Genomic DNA, 18,439 nt, shown 5'->3' on the forward strand with positions numbered 1-18,439 from the left:
CCAGGCCATCCAATCTTGAAGGTTTGAAAGTATTGTGACCCTTGAATCAGCCAAACCAACCATGGCCTGGTCCATTAAAGCTCTAATTTACACTCCACACATTTCATTTCTTTTTCTAATTATTATGAAAAAGAGAGAACTTAATTCATAGTTATCAGGAACTGTTCAGCTATAAATCTAAAATATAAAAGTATATTTGGATTTAATAATCATTTATAAAACCAAAGTTTTCATGATCTTGTATGGTGCATAATCTAATAAACCCATTCTATTCAACTCATTTTTTTTTTCTCATTTTTTTTGGTAATAAGATAATTATGGAAGTATATGTAGAACTTAGCCGTGATTACCTCCTTCAATCATTGGTAGAACTTAATTGAAACTGCTTAAACAACCATTTCATTTAAAACAATTCATGTCAACTTTTATGACTTTTTTTTTCACTTTCATTTCTTTGTTTTGTTAGAATTGGAAATCTATGTAATGAAGAAATTAAAACAAATGGAAGACAAAATTAAAATATTAAAAAAAAAAAAAGCTTGTAGATTTTTTAAACAACTTGACTGATTCAACATCTATTATATCTTCATTTCCATCGTTTTATTTGCATATTTGTCTTTTTCGTCACTCAATTTGCAAAATAATTTTCTTCAACGAATGTGACAAAAACTAATAATAAAGTTGAATTTTTTTTTTTTATATTAAAAAGTCATAATCTAAAGAATTACAAATGTTTTTCCTCATTAAGCCTTGAAAAAAAAAAATCCTCTGCCACCAAGGAATTGGCTGGCACATTTCCTAATTGCTTAGAAACAAGTTTGATTAAGGTCAAATTTATCATTATATTATAATTTAATATTAAATTTTGTCATTGTATCTCAATTTTATTAATTTTCTATTATACTCTCAATTTCGTTGATTTTTTTTTGGGCAAAAATAATAGAATCGAAATTCCAATGGAATGGGAAATGCAATTGACAATTTTTCATAATTTCTTTTTTATTAAAAAATAATAAAATTTAATATATTGAAATATAATGATAAAATTCAATATAAAACTGCAATAAATTTACCTATTTATGTTAACATCAAAGTGAGCCTAATGAGACTAATTGATGGTCGTGATCGTGAATTAAGAGGCAATGATTCATGACAATGTATTGTTCCATTAATACTATCGTCTTGCATTGTCTGGTTCAACAAAAACAAGGGGTACAGATGTCTTAAGAGTCAAGTTTTGCAAATTGACTTGTTCATTTATTATAATCAAGGATTAAAATATCAACTATATAATTACTTTATTTATTATATTATTTGATGTTTTCTAAGCTTGTAATGAAAGAAATCGATTTGATTCAAATTTAGGTCATTTATAAACTGCATGATTAATTTTTTAAATAATTTTATCTTAAATTTCAAGAAAATGCTTGGATTTATGTTATCTAAGCTTATAATTAGATAAATTGATTTGTTTTTTGATTTGATCTTTTATAGATCGCATGATTAATTTTTTAAAATAATTTTATCTTCAATTTCAAGAAAAATTTTGGATTTATGTTATCTAAGCTTACAATGATAAATCGATTTGTTTTTTATTTGGTAACTTGTAGACCACGTAATTAATCTTTTAAATAATCTCATCTTAAATGTCAAAAAAAATTTTGGATTTATATTATTTACGCTTACAATTAGATAAATTGATTTATTTTTTATTTGATTATTTGTAAACAACGTGATTAACTTTTTAAATAATTTTACCTTAAATTTCAAAGAAAATTTTGGATTTTATGTGGGTTTGAAATAAGATTGAGTTGGAATTCTAATAATTCTTAATACATTTATATTTTGAAAAATTTTATAATTTATTCATCCATAGAAATACACTGTCATATATTATTGTCTAAATTATATTAAAAGATAGACTTGTTAATTTTATATATAATAAGATGATACATATGAATGTGAAATAAAAATATATATAAATTATATAAATTTAAGATTTTAATAAAAATTATATATATTTAACAAATATTAAAAAAATTATATTTAATATATCAATAACAATTATAATATAATAATTTTTATATTTTATAATTATTGTAAAACATATATAATACTTGCATTGTCATACCTCTTAAAGGACCAATGGAAAAGTGGGTAAACAGGTACATGGATATGAAATAATGTTATGGAATTCAAAGCAATGATAACAATTCTAATGAAGTACCCATTGACTTTTTCTCATATCCTAAAATGATTGGACACGACAGCTTATGCCGACACAGCAAGAAGGTAGAACGGCCTTTTTTTTTTCCTGCAATTTCATAAATTTTGACTTATGATTTGATTTGCTTTTGTCTTCACTTCGAATTTATTGTATTAACAATTTAAAGCCCATGGTGGTAAGCTACGTTAATGGCTTCCAACCACCAACCAACTTTATATTGAAAAAAAAAAAAAAAACTACAAATAATATACTCTTTTTGTATTCATATATGCTAATATGCTATATAACAATGTCTCATTCTCCGTGAGTTTTTCACCTTCAAGGTCCTTTCCTTTCAAGAAAGTGCAACCAAATCTTTTCCCTTTTCACACTTTTTCACTTTTTTTGTTCTTCAAGTCATTGCATTATACAATAATTTCATTTTTGTTTTTCATTACTTTTTTCGAGGGTGGCGTTTAGTCGTTTACTCACTCAAAGCTTTTTTTTTTTTTTTTTGGTCTGATGGGGTTCTTGGTTGGTGAGCTACAATACAGCTGCCTTGCATTGACTTGTTGCTTTAGATCATGGAGAGCTCGTTGCTTTGTCCTTTGATACTCTCAGTTTGCCTTTTGGCTTTCTCTTTAATATGAGAACCTCTAAATTCTAGCACTTTGTTATTGAATTTTTGGGTTTGAAACAAAAAATAAGCAAAAGGTCAGTACTTTCTTGAAATTGTTTCTTCTCTGTCAAAAAGTGTTCGGAAATTTTGTTTTGGTCATTCACAATTCAATATGTTGTTGAATTTTCTTTGTAGCTGATGTGAGAGTTTACCATCCTTTTCAAGATTTCTTGATGGTTAAATCAAATGATTTCATTGACTTATATTCTAGTCTGCCTTCCCTCTTTCTCTCATGTTATGTGTGATAAAGTTTTTGAGTATTTGGGAAATTTTTGCACTGGAATTTGGTTCCTCTCTGAGGAATATACAGAATTCTTAAGGCTGCATCGTTCCAGAAAAATTGGTTTTGACTATTTCATGTTATATCTTGTCAATACTCTTGGTTTTCATCAGGATTTTCATCTCAAAATCATTTTTGGTTGATCCATACTAATGTAATTGTTAATATGCAGTGAGGTTGTCTGTTTCTTTCGGGGTTATGAAGTGTTTTTGTTTCTGTGGTAAAGAGAAGAATGATGAACCAAAAACTACAAAGTCTATTTCAGTTCGGTCCGCCACATCTGTTTCCATGTCAGTAGATCATGATATGAGGAGATCTGGGTCTGAGTTTAATTCTCAGAATGTTTCAGATTTTAGCACAGAATCCTCCACCAAGAACTCGTTTGCTGCTTTGTCTCAAAGACAAAGTAATCTCAGAGAGTTCACATTCTTGGAGTTGAAGACAGCAACAAAGAATTTCAGCCGCTCCCTGATGATTGGAGAAGGTGGATTTGGTGGTGTGTATAGGGGTGTAATCCGAAGCACAGATGATTCCCACAAGAAAATTGATATTGCTGTTAAACAGCTCAGCAGAAGAGGGTTGCAGGTGAGCTTTCTGCTTTTGTAACCGTTGGTACAAAAAAGGCTTCGAAATTTCTTTTAGTCAAATAAACAATGTGCATGAAATTTTCCAGGAACATGCCTATATAGGAACAACAATCATCTCCTCAGCACTTCCTTCCATCTTCTGCATATCATCTTGGATATCCATTAAATCAAATACTTTAGACCTTCATTGGTTGACTCCTTAAAATCATTTTACCAAGTTAAAGGCCTCCATCTACCCGTATAGCCCTACTGATGCCCTTCTTCTTAGACTGTGTCAAACTGTTTACCATATACTGCAATGTATTTTGACTCCTATGACTTTGTATGTAACATGTGGTTGTCACAATTAATCCTTTTAAAGTGTGTAATATTTGTTTCCACTTTTTGTTCACAGGGGCACAAAGAATGGGTGACAGAAGTAAATGTTCTAGGGGTAGTTGAACACCAAAATCTTGTCAAATTAGTGGGTTACTGTGCTGAGGATGATGAAAGAGGAATACAGAGGCTACTGACATATGAATACATGCCCAACAGAAGTGTGCAGGATCACTTGTCAAGTCGGTTTCAAACGACTCTTCCTTGGGCCACCAGAATGAAAATTGCCCAGGATGCCGCTCGAGGCTTAGCATACCTGCATGAAGGAATGGATTTTCAGGTACCTTTCACTTCTTACCAGATATGATTGAAATTTGATACAGGATTCTTCATTTGGCATATATAAAGATAAGGTGGAACCCAGAGCTTAGCTTAGTGGTTCATACAGTCATCCTTATGAGGTGATATCTAAAAAATCTAATTACAGTATCTGTGACCTTTTCCTTTATTCTCAGAATGCGCCGGCCTCCTATGTATCAAAAATATACGGAGATGAGGTGAAAAACAAAATGCAAAAAAGAATAGGAAAAAAGGTGCAAAATTAGTATAAAGATTTCACTAAAGGAATTGAGATACAACTAAAAGAGTTGGGCTTTTCAGAAATTGAAACACTAAGAACATGATGAATTGATAATTCTGAAGCATCTATATGCAAGCGAAACCCTTTTGGTTATTTAAAAAAAAAAAAAACTATTTTACCCCATTTCATGAATGATTTATCTTTTTATTGCTCGAAAACTTCTGTTTTTCTATTGCAACAGATTATCTTCAGAGATTTCAAGTCCTCAAATATACTTTTGGATGAGCATTGGAATGCAAAGCTGTCAGACTTTGGGTTGGCCAGACTAGGGCCTTTAGATGGATTAAGCCATGTCTCAACCGCGGTACGTTTGAAGTTGCTATATGCAAACTGTAGCACTTAGGTCTTTTGTTTAGGCATGCAAAGATTATCCACTTTGGGCAAAATTTTCATAAGCATGCTTATTTTTATAGAAATAGAGGCACCAATTTGTCCACTTTCTGAGCAGGTTGTAGGAACCATTGGATATGCAGCCCCTGAATACATTCAAACCGGGCGCCTCACAGCTAAAAGTGATGTGTGGAGCTATGGAGTTTTCCTTTATGAACTCATAACAGGTAGGCGTCCTTTGGATCGGAATCGCCCCAAGGGTGAAGAAAAACTCTTGGAATGGGTCAGGCCACACATCTCTGATATAAAGAAGTTCAGGTTGATTTTGGACCCTAGGCTCGAAGGGAAGTACTCCCTCAAGTCTGCTCATAAACTTGCAGCTGTAGCCAACAAATGTTTGGCACGGCAGGCCAAACAACGCCCCAAAATGAGTGAAGTCCTAGAAATGGTGAACCGAATTGTGGAAGCAACTGATATGGTAAGTCCCCAACTCCCTATGAAGAGTTCAACTCGAAAAGATGTTTCTGAATTATCAAAAAGAGAGCGCTTGAAAAGAAGGTTTGTTGATCTGATAACTGGGGACAAAGGGTGTTTGGTTTGGCGAACATGGAGACCAAAGATCGTTAGGACTTATTAAGCAACTACAGTTGAACTTGGTTGAATTCTGTAAATTACTCTTCCAAAAACAATTGTAAAGATTTCTTTGAGATAGCCAACTGCATCTGCATGTATTATGTACAGGCTCTGCTTTGTTTAGGAAGTTTTGAAACTACCTAATTTGAGCTCATACTTTTCTCAAAGCTTAAAAGCTTGATAGAGTGAAGGCTTGCCTTCATGTATGTTGTGATGAAAGCTTAATTGCTTGATAACAGTATTTGCTGGACTCTCTGCCTTGATTTAGATCGATAATTAGTTAAATAAAAATGCTAATTGAAAGACATTACTAATGATTTCTTAAAGTTGTTAAAACACTAAAGGTGGTGGATTAATTATTTTTTTTACAAAGTATGTTGTACCCTGAAGATAGAAAAAGAAATTAGAAGTATTGATATTTGAATTTCGGACCAAACAATATATCGTTTTTTAAAAATAATTATATAAATCAATCAAATTAAATTTTTAAGATTACATGACTTAAGACGAAAAATAAATGATTTAATAATAATGATTACAATGATATTTAAGAAAAGGAAGTAACAAGCTTTGTGTGTTGTTTTCCAAGAAATTGGATGCCACCGTTAAAACTTCACTGGGCAAATGGGAGTAAATTAGAGCTAATTGACATTATTTATAAGACCCTTCTAAACGAATGAAAATTCAATTGAATTAACTTAGAACTAGCTCACATGATTCATAAATATTTCTTGTCTATTAAAAAACTTTACAAAATCATTGTCATCAACTTCTCACTATAAATATTTTTTTAATTTTAGAGATTTAACATAAAATGTATATATTTACCATACATCAAATGTAAGTTTAAAAATTTAAACATATAATATGATTTTCAATTACACAGTGAAGTGCTTTCTGGAAAGTTGGAGAAACTAGTTGGCCCAATTACAGTTCTGTGCTTGAACTTGTTTAAAAGCCCAATAAAGCGCTACTCACTTGTGAGTTAAAATCTAGCAGTACTATGTAAAAGGAAGAAATCCGAATTCAAATCAAAAGCCGAGTCCTTTTTATTGCTCTTAAAACAATAAACGGTAAAACCAGGGAGCTCTCTTTCATGGCTACCGAGGAGGAATCAATAGAACAAGCCGCTGCGTCACGGCGAGAGAGGCTTAGAGCTCTTAAAGCAGCTCAGGAACTACTGAACGCCCCAGAGGAAGATTCTGCTCAAGCTGCTGAGAACCAAACAGATGAAACTAATGAAGAAAAGTAAGTTCAAAAGCTTAAATATTTTGTTTAATTTCCAACCCAGAATTTTTTTAGCATAATTTTAATATGCATTAAGTTTTAATAATTGGGTTTATAGTGGGTTTTGTGTCTCTTGTTAAGATATGGCTGTTTCAAACCATGGGTATAGGAATAGTATGAATTCTAGTTGAAGTTTGCTGATGTACTTAGGGCTCAAACGACTCGAGCGGAGTGGAAACAGTATGCTACAAACTCGAGCCTCAAAGGTTGGCTCGAGTTCGATTTTATTAGGCTTGATTATGTTGGATTGTTATTTTGTTTATATACATTATGGAGTATTAAATCAAATATATTTATAATTTTAACAAATATAATGGTGGATTAGGTTTGTGAAGCTGTGAGTGTCTCGATTCAAGTGCTAACTATTAAGACACTGGAATTTGGCACCACCGTGTGCTTGAGCTTGAGCTTGAGCTCAACCAGACAAAGAACAAGTTGATGTCAAGTATTCTCTAAATTGAGCCCTTGTAGCTTGCAAGTCAGCTTGATTTGCTTAAACCACCAAATAGGATTTAGTGTGAAAATAATGGGAGCATATCTCCTACAATCATTGTACTACAATTAACCAATCACAATTTAGAATTGTGTCAGATCCATCAAAATTTTATATGGAGCCCACACTTATAAGTGGTGGATCCCTACATAATTATTTATTGTGATTGGACAATTGCAGGATTATATTAAAAAGAAGTGTAGGTGAAAGCTCCTGAAAATATTTTCGATAGCTGTTAGCTGCTTGCTGGTTTAGGGTGTCCTTTTGAGAACTAGAGGGGCAATGAGAGGCTAGGGTTTACTTTGTTTGTATAATTTGGAAAAAGAGGAAGGGAAGAGAAGGGAAGGGAAGGAAAGGATGTCCTAAAGAATTTATTTAGTTATGGGGTGGAAGGAGGCTTAGCTTGTTAGGAAAGATGGGAAGCTGGTAGGAGGAAAATTTTCAATTCAATGACTATGGTATGTTATAGGAATGAGGTTTTGTAACTCACCCTTTTGGATTGAAAAGTTTTCTATCCTTCCACTTTTCCATCGTTTGCAAACAAGCACAATTTTAAAAGTAGAAAGGAGGATATTTGGCAAAAAAACAGTAGAAAAGAGGATAAAGGATGAAGGTAATGATACTCTCCCTCCAAAATCATCTCAATTTGTGGAAATTGAACAAAGGTAGGATTGTAGGGTATTGATGGGATGGGTAACTCTTGTTAACCTTTCTCTTCCTTAAAAATTCTTGGAACAAGGAGGAGCACTTTTATTCCAGCTACTCTTCCCTTTTGAACCTTCCCCTAGATCCAAACAAATCACAGGAATTTTCTAGTTTAGTTATTCCAAAATAAATCATAAAGATACTGAGATAATGTATATTTAGATTGATGTCAATTTGCTTCCTTGCACTAAAAATTTCAATCATTAGCATGTATAATTTCTTTGCTTGCCTTTTTTGTTCCACAGAATTTTCAGCATGAACTCTCCATGTCAATTTCCATTCCAATATTTTGTTTTCTTTAGCGAAAAAATAATATTCATTCGAGAATGGCAATTGGTTCATCATGAGGTTTTCTTTTTCTCTTGAAATTTGGATGTTTTAGATTATGGGAAGTGGACAGCGTGCATACGTAGTTAAAATTTATGGAGGATTACTTTCTTAAATTTAAGAGAAATCTACCTGCTGTTAGAAAAGGATTGCCATTAGAAGTTTTTGCTCACTTGTTTTGGTTGCCCTTTTGGCTAAAATAAATCATAATACTAAACTTGGGAACTATAAGGAGAGGTACAGGTAGAGGAATAAGAGTGGGGAAGAGCGGAAAAGAGAAGCCAAGGTTTGCCTTATTTGGATTATCTGAAAAAGAAGGGAAGGTAAAGAAAGGATGTGTTATAGCCCTTGTTCGGTAAGGAGTGGGAAGGGAATGGAGGACCTATAACTTGTTGTGTCCTTTACAACTATATCCTTTTCTAATAGCCCTTGTTCAGTAAGGAGTGGGAAGGGAATGGAGGACCTATAACTTGTTACGTCCTTTACAACTATATCCTTTTCTAAGGCTTGCATGGTAGAAGGATGGGAAGGTTGAGGCATAGAAAATTTGTTAGTTCTACTGTGAAGAATGTTCTACAACTCAACTTTAGATTTAAAAACTTTCTATCCTTTCACCTTTCCATATTTTTTACCATACACTATCTTCAGTGTGAAAGGGGAAAGAAAGGATAAGTGTAATGGTCCTTTCTCTCCAATACTTTCAATTTTGGGGAAATTGAACGAATTGGGGTTTGGAGGGTTTCTATGGAATAAATGTAACCCTTGTTATCCATTCCTCTTCATAGAAATCTTCCAAATAAAGTAGAGCGCGATTCCTCCTTGATTTTCTGTCTTTTTCATCTTTTCCCCTGGATCCAAAGAAAATGGGGATTCTTTTTTAGTTTACTAGTTTGAAAATGAATTGCAAATACATAATGTATGATTGGATGAATGTCTGCTTGCAGCCCTTTCATGGACAATTCATTAACATGTATACTTTCCTACCTTGTCTTTCTGTTCCACAGTAATCCCAGCATGAAGTTTCGAAATTATGTACCTCATGATAAACAGCTTCAGGAGGGTAAAGTTGCTCCCCCGCTGCTGCCAAAGTTTGAAGACCCTGTTGCAGCAGCACCTCCACCATCAGAAGACAAAGAGGTGTTTGTTTATCCTCAATATCATGCTTAAGTGAAACAGTTTTTCTTTCTGTTATTCTAATTGTGGAATAATTGGTGTAGGATCCATTTGTTAACATTGCTCCTAAGAAACCAAACTGGGATCTCCGAAGGGATGTGCAGAAGAAGCTTGATAAGCTTGAAAGGCGCACACAGAAGGCAATATACAAACTTATGGGTAAGTAATATTGTGTCAACGTATTTGTTTTACATATGCTGATGACTTAGATTAACTTTCAATTTTTCATGGGAAGCTTAGATTTTAGCCATAAAATTTAGTTTCAGGTTCCCAATCTGCTTTAAAGAGGTAACCTCAGTGCATGTTGGCATACAATTTTTATTAACTATAGAACTGGAAAAGTCATGTTTGATCAGATTTGAAGTATATTAGCTGACAAAAGGTTAGCAACAAAAATTACTGAATCTGAACTAGATTTTTGTCAAAATACCTAGATAATCCTACTTGGATAGGATTATAAAAACTAAAAATGTAGCTCATCTGGTTATTAGGGCTTTATCTGAATTGCAAAGAAGCAGCTTACAATAAGTTGAAGAGCAAGAAAGGGATGGGTGGAGCAGAATGTCATAATCAACCCCCCCTCCCACCCAAAAAAAAAAAAAGATAACACATACATAAAGCAGGGAGAAAAGGATCTAGAAGTTAATGGCTGCACTTTAATAAGATAGACAGTAAATTTAGTTGCTTTATAGTAGCTTGCAGATCTCCCAATAGAAGCTGTTGATTATTTTGTGAATGAAACTTACCTGTGGAAGCAATCCCTAACATTGTTTTAAAGGATCTGTATGTGCTTTGTTATAATCCTGGATCCTTACCGATGATGCAATAATTATCACTTTTACATGTTGAATTATGCAAGTATTAAGTATTGGACATGGTGGTAACTAATTTTAAGCCTGAGGTAAACAATTAATGTTGTGTTTGCATGTCATCTTCCTCTTGCTGGGACCGGTTATTTATCATAATGTTTGGCTTCAACTGGAAGTTCCTTTCTCTCTGCATATGTTTTATGTTATAATAACTTATGTAACATAACCATGTTTTAACTTTTAAGTATCAATGACTTTAAGTCATTGTCGAAACATTGTATGATGTGAACATGTATGCGGCGTGTCCAAGTTTATTAAGTGTCTAAAGGTTCATATATATATATATATATATATATGGAGAGAGAGAGAGAGAGAGAGAGAGAAAGAGTTTCCATCCAATAAAAAAACCTATGAGAGTTGGTGTTTTTGCCTTCCCAAAGGTTTATTAATTTTTACATGTAATATTTACTCTCTGTAACGGATGCTCTAAATGCCAATGTTTCTCTAGTGATGTGAATGATTGACCAGGAGCTCTCTAGATGTGGAAATCTGTTTAATTGGTGCCAATTTTTTGTGCCTTGCAGAGCAACAAGAACAAGAAAAGCAGTCGGATGGAGGAAATGGCATTGAAGATTAGAATTAGATATCAAAGTCAAAGACTTGTTGAACCACTCAGATCATTAACTAAAGAATGGTGGTCTGTCGAAGCAGCCGAATGAAACAGTTGTGGGGGTACAATATGTTATTTAATAGTGAATTGGCAACAGGAAAAAGCTTAAATCATTTGAGACTAAAATGTGTATGATTACGTTGTCTATACCCTAGATGTTGCATGATTCGTGTTCATCATAATACTGAAATGTTAGCAGAAGTGAACCATTAATTGGTGTTTGAGTTAGTTTTTAATTACTACAATTGCCAAAATCTGTCTCTGCTTTATCTAGTGTTAGTAAATTTAACAGCTTATTTCATGCATCAGGGGGCCACCCCAGTCAGCACTAGAATGTAGATTTGCGGTTAGAGAAAGTAAAAAAACCCGTACCCGACGAGTTCTGATCCGACCCGATTTTTTAAGGTCGATTTTTTTTTTTTTTTGAAAATCGGGTATCGGGTTGGGTGTCATGAAAAAAAATTCGGGGTCGAGTTTTAAGCAAATCCAATCTTACCCGATCCAATATATATAAATAATTTTTTTAATTATTTATTTAATTTTATAATTATTTATATTTTTTATATATATTTAATTTTATATTTATATTAAAAATAATATTTTATTAATTTTGGGTCAGGTCGGATCAAGTATGATTTTATACAAATGTCGGACGGATTCGGATATAAAAAATAATAAAAAATTATCGAGTCGGGATCGAGATTAAAATTAAATTTTTCATATTTAAAATCGGATCGAATTCGAGGCAAGCAAAATTCATCTCGATCTCACCCATTGTCATCCCTATTTGCGGTCCTCGGAAGTTAAAAACTCTAATGCGTGCATGAAAGATTTGTCTTCTTTTTCCTTTCAAGACAAAGCAGGAAAATTTGTGGATACGATAATTTTATATATGGTATGAAAACAATATAAAAAAATGGAAAGTGCAAAAATTTTGTGTGGATTTAGATAAATAAAAAAAAAATTATGTTTTGTGTTTGATGTATCGATATGAATTATAATATAATAATTTTTGTGTGTTACATATACTTAATATAAAATAAACATGACATATGCTAAGAATTGTTAGGTTAGTCTGATGGTAAAAAACTTATAAGATTAATTGTGAAACAAGAAAACCAACCAAAAATAACTTACCTCCCCAAATTCTAGATACATGTTACAGGTGTACATACTTGATTTTGATTATTAATATTTTATTTTTTAAAATTATTAAAATTGAAGATAAATCAAAATAGGTGATAAAACTGTTTTGTGAATGATATTTTGTGAAGTAGTATTCACAAATGACTCTTTTATGAAACAACCATTTAAAAAATAATTTCATGAAATAACACTTTCAAGGAACAGTTGTTCTTGGAACAACTTACTCAAAGAAAAACATTAACATTTTTATTGAAAATTTTTTCACCAAAAATTGTTTCATTAAGTTAGTACATAAAAAATGTTTTATCGAGTGTTACTTCATCGAAAGAAATAATAATAACCTCAAAATATGACATGATTTGTGAATTAATTTTACTATTGAAATGTTCTAAAGAGTTTAACTTGATAAATCAAATATGAGATAGTTAAGACATCTTCTTTTAATATTTTTATGAAGTATGAGCATTTTTTTTAAAATAAATAATAAACTTTTATATTTATTATACTTATCTCCAAAAACTAATTAAACTCTCATTAAATAATATATTAACACTTTTTATAATTGTTAGCTTCATCATTATTCTCATTCAATACTTAAGATAATTTAATCTAAAAGTTAAAAATGACAAGTACAAGAAAATTTAACAAAACAGTAGATAAGTAAGATCAACTGAAATAACTAATTTTAACTATTGCTTTTACATTTTATTTTACTTAGGTTACAATTTCACATCATACTATATCTATGTTACATACTTTATTTGATTTTATTTGTTTTAGTTAGTTTAATGCAACGTTTTTTTTTTGTTTACTCGAACCAATTTTATAAAGATACGAGGATAATAAATATTTAATTAAAAAAATTTTTTAACTAATCTTTATAGAACGATATTTTGATCAAAATATCACTGTTATTATTAACATGGCCAGTATATTTATAGTTTTCTTTTTCCTTTCAAGACAAAGCAGGAAAATTTGTGGGACAAAATTAGATACTATAAATTTATATACGAGATGAAAACAATATAAAAAAATCTAAAGTGAAAAAATTGTATGTGGATTTGGATAAATACAAAAAATTATGTTTTTTGTTTGATATATTGTTATGAATTACAGCATTGTGTTAGATATGTGTAATATAAAATAAACATGACATATACTAAGAATTGTTAGGTAGGTCTAGAGAATGATGGTAAAAACCTTATAAGACTAACTGTGAGACAAGAAAACCAACCAAAAATCACTGCCCTCCCCAAATTCTAGATACATGTTAAATGTTACATACTTGATTTTGATTATTAATTTTTTATTTTTATTTTTTTTAAATTGTTAAAATTAAGAATAAGTCAAAATAAGTGATTAAATTGTTTCTATGAATGTTATTTTATGAAACAATTATTCATAGAATGACTCTTTTATGGAATAATTATTCAAGAAATAATTTTTTTACGCAAACAATATTTATATGAAATAACTATTCTCAAAACAACTTACTCAAGGAACAATATTAACAATTTTATTAAAAAATTTTCATCAAAAATTGCTTCATTAAAAGTTATTATACAAAAAACGTTTCATTGAATATTACTTCACCTAAAAAAGTGAAATAACTTAAGAACATGACAAGATTTATAGATTAATTTCTTTATTGAAATGTTTTGAAGAGCTTAATTTGATAGATCATATATGAGATAATTAAAAAGTCTCTTTTTAACCTTTCTAAGAAATATGAGTATTTTTTTTAAAAAATAAAATAGTAAACATTTATATTTATTATACTTATCTCCAAAAATTAATTAAACTTTTATTAAATAATATATTAACATCTTTTATCATTATTCTCGTTCAATACTCAAGACAATCTAATCTAAAAGTTAAAAATGGCAAGTAAAAAAAAATTTAACAAAACAGTAGCTAAGTAAGATCAACCAAAATAACTAATTTTAACTATTGATTTTGCATTTTATTTAGGTTAGTTTACAAGTTACAATTTTACATCATACCATACTTGTATTACATACTTTGGTTGATTTTATTTTTTTGGTTAGTATGATGTAATGTTTTTCTTTTGTTTACTTGAATCAATTTTAGAAGAATACGTGGATAATAGATATTTAGTATAAAAATTTCTTAACCTAATATTTATAAGATGATATATTGATAAAAAAATCGCTATTATTATTTATATGACGTGTATACTTATAGTTTATTCGAATCAAATTTTTATTTAATACTTAAAGATATGAAAATCTTATTCTTAAAACTTGAATTTTCACAATTCATTGAAAGCCTTTTGAATTTTGACAAATTTATCACAATTTTTTCTCAAAATCTTTCTACAATTCTCTTTTCCTAAATTTCTTTTTAAACTTTATTTTCTTTTCTGCTCAACCTTGTTTTATCGACGACCACTACTTACCGATGCACTTAACACTGTAAGATTTTCTCCGATCTTTACCTCTACTTTCTCCCAATGCATCTCATTTTGCTTATTTGCAATACTTCTCACAGTATAAATTTTGGAACTCATTTAATGAATAAGCTGATTTGAAATTCAATTTATGTCAAGAAAAAAGCATGTTTATTATTTGTTTATATACTTGTTTCTAATTAATTGAGTTTTTTTATGAAAAATTAAGACCTCTTTTACAACTTTTAAATTTTTAATTAAAAAAATAAAATTATATAAAATTTTGCCAAAATAATAATAATTTTTTACCAACTCGCTTCTTTTTTTTTTTAATTTTTATATGAAGATTTCAGTTTTATAAGTAAATAAAACATATATTTTGTTTTAATTATTTTTAACCTTAATATTTGTTTGTGGCCCAAAAAAAAGAAAACGAAAAAGAAAACTCTCTTTCTCATCTCTCTTTTCATTTTTGCCCCTGTTCTGCTCTTCTCACTTTCGGAACCCCATTGCTGGCGGTGGCTGCAGCAGCCAAGTTATCTGGCCAGGACTTAGCTTAAGAACGGCAACCACATAACTGGCGGTGGCTCCAGCAGTCCAAGCTATATTGCAGCAGCTACTCCGGCCAAGGTCTCACGAAGATAGCTCAGCTCGGATCGTTTACACCACTGTTGAGGCAGACTGTTCTCTATTTCCCATCGGCTATCTCTGTTTATTCCTTCCGCGTTTGCCGACAACAAAATGACTTGCTAACTTGGTAAGAACTTGAAAAATAAACCCCCCCAACAAACCAAAACCCATGTTTCTATACAACTCAAACTCAAAAACCCACGTCAAAAAATTAATCTTTACCTCCAAATTTTCAATTTTTTCCCTTTTTAATCACCAAAAACCATCTTTTAGACACACCCAAATTCACAACTATGTGAATGTGTACATGAAATGGAAGAAAGATCCATTCTTTGACTCAATAGTGCACATCCATAAATCCCTAGAGCTTAAACCAGTTATTCAACTCAAAAACTTCATTGCTAATGACCCCAATGGTTGTATCCCAATTTCTGCTGTATCAAAAAGAGGCTTGGAATTTGATATTTCCATTAAGGTTGCTAGGTTCCTAAGGCAATACCCTTCAGTTTTTGAGGAGTTTAGAGGTCCTGAATACAATTTGCCTTGGTTTAGGTTGACCCCAGAAGCTGCTGAGATTGATAGAGAGGAGAAAAGGGTATCTGAGGAATACAAGAAGGATTTGAAAGATAGGTTGAAAAGGTTTATTTTGATGAGCAAAGACAAAGTTTTGCCTTTGAAGATTATTAAAGGAATGGAATGGTATTTGGGGTTACCTGAAAGGTTTTTGGAGGATTCAAAAGGGAATCTTGATGAGTCTTTTAGGTTTGTGGGCATGGATGATGGGTTAAAAGGATTGACTGTTGAGAGTAAGGGAGAAAAAGTATTGTCTACAATGCAAAGAAATGCAATGGAAAATGGGGTTTATTTTGGTGGGACATTGGAAGGAATTGAGTTTCCAATTTTCCCATCAAAGGGTTTAAGGTTAAGGAGGAAGATTGAAAGTTGGTTAAATGAGTTTCAAAAACTTCCTTATGTTTCACCTTATGAGGATTTTTCACATTTGGATCCTAATAGCGATGTAGCTGAGAAGAGAGTTGTGGGGATTCTTCATGAGTTGTTGAGCTTGTTTGTTGAACACTCAGCACAAAGGAGGAAGCTTTTGTGTCTTAAGAAATATTTTAGATTACCACAGAAAGTCCATAGAGCATTTGAAAGGCATCCTCATATGTTTTACTTATCTTTTAAGAACAAGACTTGTACTGCAATTCTTAAGGAGCCATATTGTGGTAAGTCTAGTATAGAGAGGCATCCATTGTTGGGAGTGAGGAAGAAATACATACGGTTGTTAAAAGAATCCGATAGGCTTTTGAAGAATAGAAGGAGTAATAATAGGTTTGTTAAGCGAGAAATGTTGGAGAAGGATTGGAATTCAGATTTGGATTTGGATTCAGCTTCAGATGACAGAACAGAGATTCCTTTGTGAGTTATGTTTCCATAATTTTAAGTTAGGCCTATACAATTGCAGGCTAACAGGAGGAGCCTAGGCAAGAGCTTCTTCTGAAGAGTGATTAGAGCTTAATGCTTATTTACTAGCCTTTTAATGGCATGGGATCTGTCTTAGACTCTCGAATTAACAATAGCACTTAAAAGTGGCAAGCATTGGACCTGTTGCTGCATTTGAGCAGTGTTTTCATCATGGAGGTACTTCTCTAAATTTATGCATAGTGTTAAATATTTTAGTCAGCTCCAGAACATTTAATTCCAAAGGAAATATGCAATGCAGCTTATAAGTTTGTTCAATATGGAGTAGCTGATTACTGTAATTATTGAGAGATTGTAGCTGTTATGACATTCTGGTTAAACAATGGAGACGATAACATTTTTCCTTGGTTTTCTCTTTATTTCCCCCTTTTCCCATGGATCCCAAGTGTGAGATTTTAGTTTTCTTGTTTAAGAACGAATTGTTAACAAATTTGTATATAGAAAAGGATCCATTAGTCTTCTGTTGTGATATTTACTATGTCTTTAATCGCTGCTGGAGTTCATGACTCAGTTTCTTTACTAATGTAAATAACTGTACTCCAAAACTGTCAATTAATTGTGTTTCATGTGAACATCTGTTTAATTGGTGTCCGTTTGTCATGCCTTGAAAAGCAACAAGAACAAGAACAAGAAAAGCAGTCAGCTGAAGGAGGAAACTCCACTGAAGATTAGAATTCGATATTCAGTAGGACTAGTTGAACTATTCTGATCATTAACTGCCTGTGAATGTCGGTTTGTTGGAGCATCCCATGAAACAGTTGTGGGGAAACTAGTCTGTTCTTCAAAAGTGAATTGGCCGACAGTGAATAGCTAAAAAACAATAATTTGGAGGCTGAAATATGATGCCATTTTTGTTGTCTAAACCTGAGATGCTACATTGCAGACATAGTAGCATGATGCTGCTATAATTTGGGTTTACAGGGATTCTGAAATGTTAGCAGAAGTCAACTCGAAACTGCCAAATCATGTTCATTATCCGGCCATCTGGCGTTTCTTGTAAATGAGAAATTGAGTAATTGAAAAGTTATTTCAACTATCAGGTTTTGGTGTCAAACCCTGTAAGGGTCGACGTGTAGATTTGCATACCATGGCCGCCGAAGCTAAAAATATCTAAAGCATGCATCGGGGAATTTTCTTTTTCAAACCGTCATACTGAAGTCCCTTCATTGACAAGTTTCTTCCGTGGGATCATTTGGTAAAGATCGAGTATTAATTCATTGACGTGACACATTCTAATGTTTTTATCTGTTACTAGCATTTTATATCAAACTTGAATTCGTGGATAAGTCAATTCTCGTCTAGATATTAAATAAAATAAAATTGAGAGTTTATTTATTTTTTTTATAAAAAAAATAAAAAATAAATAAGTTGCTTAATTTTATAGGTTATGATATCTATCTCATGACTTCAAATAAATGATTATAAATCGTGTATTTAAAATGATTTTAATAAATAATTATTGATAAAATTCGAATTCAAAATTTTTTCGTCGAGTTTAATTTTATTGATTTATATTATTATGTTTGAAAAATAATATTTAATAAATTTAATATTCAAATTTTAATATTTATAATTTTTTTATTTTTAAAATAATATTTTTTATAGAAAAAACTTATTTTAGAGTAAAAAAACCCCAA

At 31.4% G+C, this 18,439-nt stretch overlaps 3 protein-coding genes across 3 annotated transcripts; all 3 read left to right on the forward strand.

Moving 5' to 3' along the window:
• Positions 1-2,541: 2,541 nt before the first annotated feature.
• LOC111310325 (Protein kinase superfamily protein) lies at positions 2,542-5,920 on the forward strand. The gene is made up of 5 exons (XM_022909662.2): positions 2,542-2,920; positions 3,338-3,750; positions 4,147-4,407; positions 4,889-5,011; positions 5,156-5,920. The coding sequence occupies exons 2-5, from the start codon at positions 3,364-3,366 to the stop codon at positions 5,672-5,674; spliced, it is 1,290 nt and encodes a 429-aa protein (XP_022765397.2). The 5' UTR covers positions 2,542-2,920; positions 3,338-3,363; the 3' UTR covers positions 5,675-5,920.
• A 754-nt stretch (positions 5,921-6,674) lies between these two features.
• LOC111310327 (uncharacterized) lies at positions 6,675-11,388 on the forward strand. The gene is made up of 4 exons (XM_022909664.2): positions 6,675-6,918; positions 9,487-9,619; positions 9,700-9,814; positions 11,049-11,388. The coding sequence occupies exons 1-4, from the start codon at positions 6,767-6,769 to the stop codon at positions 11,099-11,101; spliced, it is 453 nt and encodes a 150-aa protein (XP_022765399.2). The 5' UTR covers positions 6,675-6,766; the 3' UTR covers positions 11,102-11,388.
• Positions 11,389-15,105: 3,717 nt separating this feature from the next.
• WTF9 (Ubiquitin carboxyl-terminal hydrolase family protein) lies at positions 15,106-17,147 on the forward strand. The gene has a single exon (XM_022909663.2). It carries the CDS (start codon positions 15,490-15,492, stop codon positions 16,741-16,743), a length of 1,254 nt encoding a protein of 417 aa, XP_022765398.2. The 5' UTR covers positions 15,106-15,489; the 3' UTR covers positions 16,744-17,147.
• Positions 17,148-18,439: the final 1,292 nt, after the last annotated feature.

The sequence above is a fragment of the Durio zibethinus genome, chromosome 19, assembly GCF_047325235.1.
Source record: "Durio zibethinus cultivar Kanyao isolate XHJ-2024 chromosome 19, ASM4732523v1, whole genome shotgun sequence".
Lineage (NCBI taxonomy): Eukaryota > Viridiplantae > Streptophyta > Magnoliopsida > Malvales > Malvaceae > Durio > Durio zibethinus.